The following is a 2,753-nucleotide window of genomic DNA, read 5'->3' as shown; positions in this document are numbered from 1 at the left end:
TTCGAGTAGTCATCAATGAAGGTGATGAAATACTGAAAGCCGCCTCTAGCTTGAGTAGTCATTGACCCACACACATCAGAATGAATGAGCTCAAGTACTTCCTTGGCCCTATTACCCTGACCTTAAATGGTCTCTTAGTCATCTTGCCTTCCAAACATAATTCACAAGTTGTATAAGGTTCTATTTTTAGATCCTAAAGTAGACCTTGGTCTACCAATGCTTGAATCCTAGTAGGGTTAGCATGACCAAGTCTAAGGTGCCATAAGTACGTTTCGTTCATTGAAACAGAAGGAGATTTTCTTTTTCGAGAAACCTTCGATGTTGAGTTAGATTTAGTTTTATGTTGCATATACTGTGTAGACATTATAGGGTAAAGATTGTTTTCCATGATACCACGACAGATATAAGAATCACATTTCTTGATAATGCAATCATCAAATGAAATCGAATATCCATCAGAAACAAGTTTAGAAATTGAAATTAAATTTCTTCTAAACGAAGGTATCAACAAAACATTATTCAACACTAAAACTCTATCACTAGAAAAACGTAATAAACGTCTCCCACTGCAACGGCTGCCACTCTCGTAGCATCGCCCAGCTGGATTTTGATCTCGACTTCATTCAACTGCCTTGTTACCTGCATAATATCAGGATCAAAGCAAACATGATCAGTAGCTCTAGTATCAACCACCCATTGCTGAGTAGATACAACTGCTAAACATGACCTTAGCCATTAGCCTTTTTAGGACAATCAGGCTTCCAATGCCCCCTTTTCGCCGCATTTGAAGCACTTGCCGCTTTGCTTCTTGTTCTTGTTCACTCATTTCTTTTTGCCCTTAGCTATCTTAGGTACTACAACATTCTGGGCTTTCTTCTTCCCCTTACCTGGCTTAGAGCTTGAGGAAGACGGCCAAGAACTCATAATAGCGGCCTTTGCCTGGACCATAACATCCTCTGCTGATTGCAACTCAGTCGACAGTTCAGCTAGGGTGTAAGCCCTCTTGTTCATCTCAAAATTGAGCTTCAACTGCCGATAGCTAGCTAGCAAACTCTGAAGGATTATAGTTACTTGAGACTCGGGATCAATGGTCCCTCCCAAATCCTCAATTTGATTGATGTGGCTCATCATCTCGATGACATTGTCTCTCACAGATGTGCCCTCCTTCATAACCTTAGTCATGATGCTCCAAAAGGCTACAGACTTAGCGCTAGATTCTGAGTACCAAAAAAGTTATTAAGATTGTTCATAATCTCAGTAGCAGTGTACATGCCTTGATGCTGATGTTGAAGTACTGTTGACATAGAAGCCAACATGTTGCTCTTCGCCATCTCATTGGATTTACACCACTTCCTGTATGTTTCTTTCGCTGCTGCAGAAGCATTTTCAGCAGACACGGGTGGACATTCAGTAGTGAGCACATATTTGTATTCTTCGGCAGTGAGAACGATATCCAAGTTTTGTTTCCATGCGATATAGTTATGACCTTCGAGTTTGTGTTCTTTAAGAATAGCGGAAAGAGGATTGAATGACATCTTGATTTTGGATTTAGCTGAGAAAAAGAATATCTTATTGTTACAAACTAAAATTCTAAAGAGTAAAAACCATTAAAATAGTTTAGACTCTCACAACAGTTAAATAGAATTAAGTACGCCTCTAGGGAGGTCAAGTAAAATATTCATATTTAACTAAATTCTGGTCACAACATCGACGAATAATCCAGAGACCACTAAGGTGGCATAGCCGCCAAACGTTGCCTAAGCTTGTACCATTGAATATTCACCCCAAGAATTTCATTTCCGTATTGATACTCCTTCTAGGGAAGGTCGTACGTCACAAACAAAATTCTACAGTTATCTCACAAGTCAATTTAATCTTCTGAACTCTGCAATTTCCTAGGACTAAAGCTCCCACTAAGGTGGGTAGCGATAATATTGGAAATCACGTCTAGATAAAAATTGAACTTAATTTTGTGAAGTCTAACCAATGAACTTCTTCATACATAGACTAATTCTTTGGAGACCATATACGACAGGGATCGTAATTATCGCTTAGTTATTGTAAAGTATGATTTTTCTTTTAATTATCACTTAAGTGAATTAGGCAGAAAGTTCACTTATATTAATTTCAAATTAATAGGCAGTTCTATTAAATCCATGAAATTAAACTAAGATAATTAAATAATTTGATTAATTAATAATTAATTAATTATAAATAATTAATCAAATATTTTACTTAATTAATATTAATCAATTATTATTAAGTAATAATAATATTAATTATAATACTTATCCTTTTCCATTTGGTTTAGGAAACCCAGATATAATAGGATTTCATTGAAAAATACTTATCCAAATCATCATAAGATATATTCTAGATAAACAAAATTTATCAATATCTCATAGATTAGGATTATAATTCAAAGCTATCTAAAACATGATAAGTATATATTATGGAAATAATTAAATTAAATTCCAATTTATTTATTCCATAAAAAAATGGAATCCTAAATTTATAGGATTTATTTGAACAACCAAATCTAATCTATCTAGGATATATCTAGATAGATGCAATCTATCAAAATCCCTAAGATATAGATTAAAGTTCAAACCTATGTTAAATCATAATAAATTAATTTAATGATATTCCATATAAAAATTAATTTTGATTTTAGTTCCATAGCATTTGGCCGATTAAAATATTATCAATGCTAACTAAAATTACCAAAACTAATTCCAACGAGACATGGTGTC

The 2,753-nt window shown here is 34.3% G+C and overlaps 1 protein-coding gene across 1 annotated transcript; it reads right to left on the bottom strand.

Moving 5' to 3' along the window:
- Positions 1–822: 822 nt before the first annotated feature.
- LOC121774281 lies at positions 823–1,535 on the bottom strand. The gene is made up of 2 exons (XM_042171182.1): positions 1,274–1,535; positions 823–1,217 (listed from the first exon to the last, which is right to left on the bottom strand). The coding sequence occupies exons 1-2, from the start codon at positions 1,533–1,535 to the stop codon at positions 823–825; spliced, it is 657 nt and encodes a 218-aa protein (XP_042027116.1).
- Between the last annotated feature and the right edge of the window lie 1,218 nt (positions 1,536–2,753).

Source organism: Salvia splendens, chromosome 17 (assembly GCF_004379255.2).
Source record: "Salvia splendens isolate huo1 chromosome 17, SspV2, whole genome shotgun sequence".
In the NCBI taxonomy this organism is placed as follows: Eukaryota; Viridiplantae; Streptophyta; class Magnoliopsida; order Lamiales; family Lamiaceae; genus Salvia; species Salvia splendens.
This window is presented reverse-complemented; position numbering and strand designations above follow the sequence as displayed.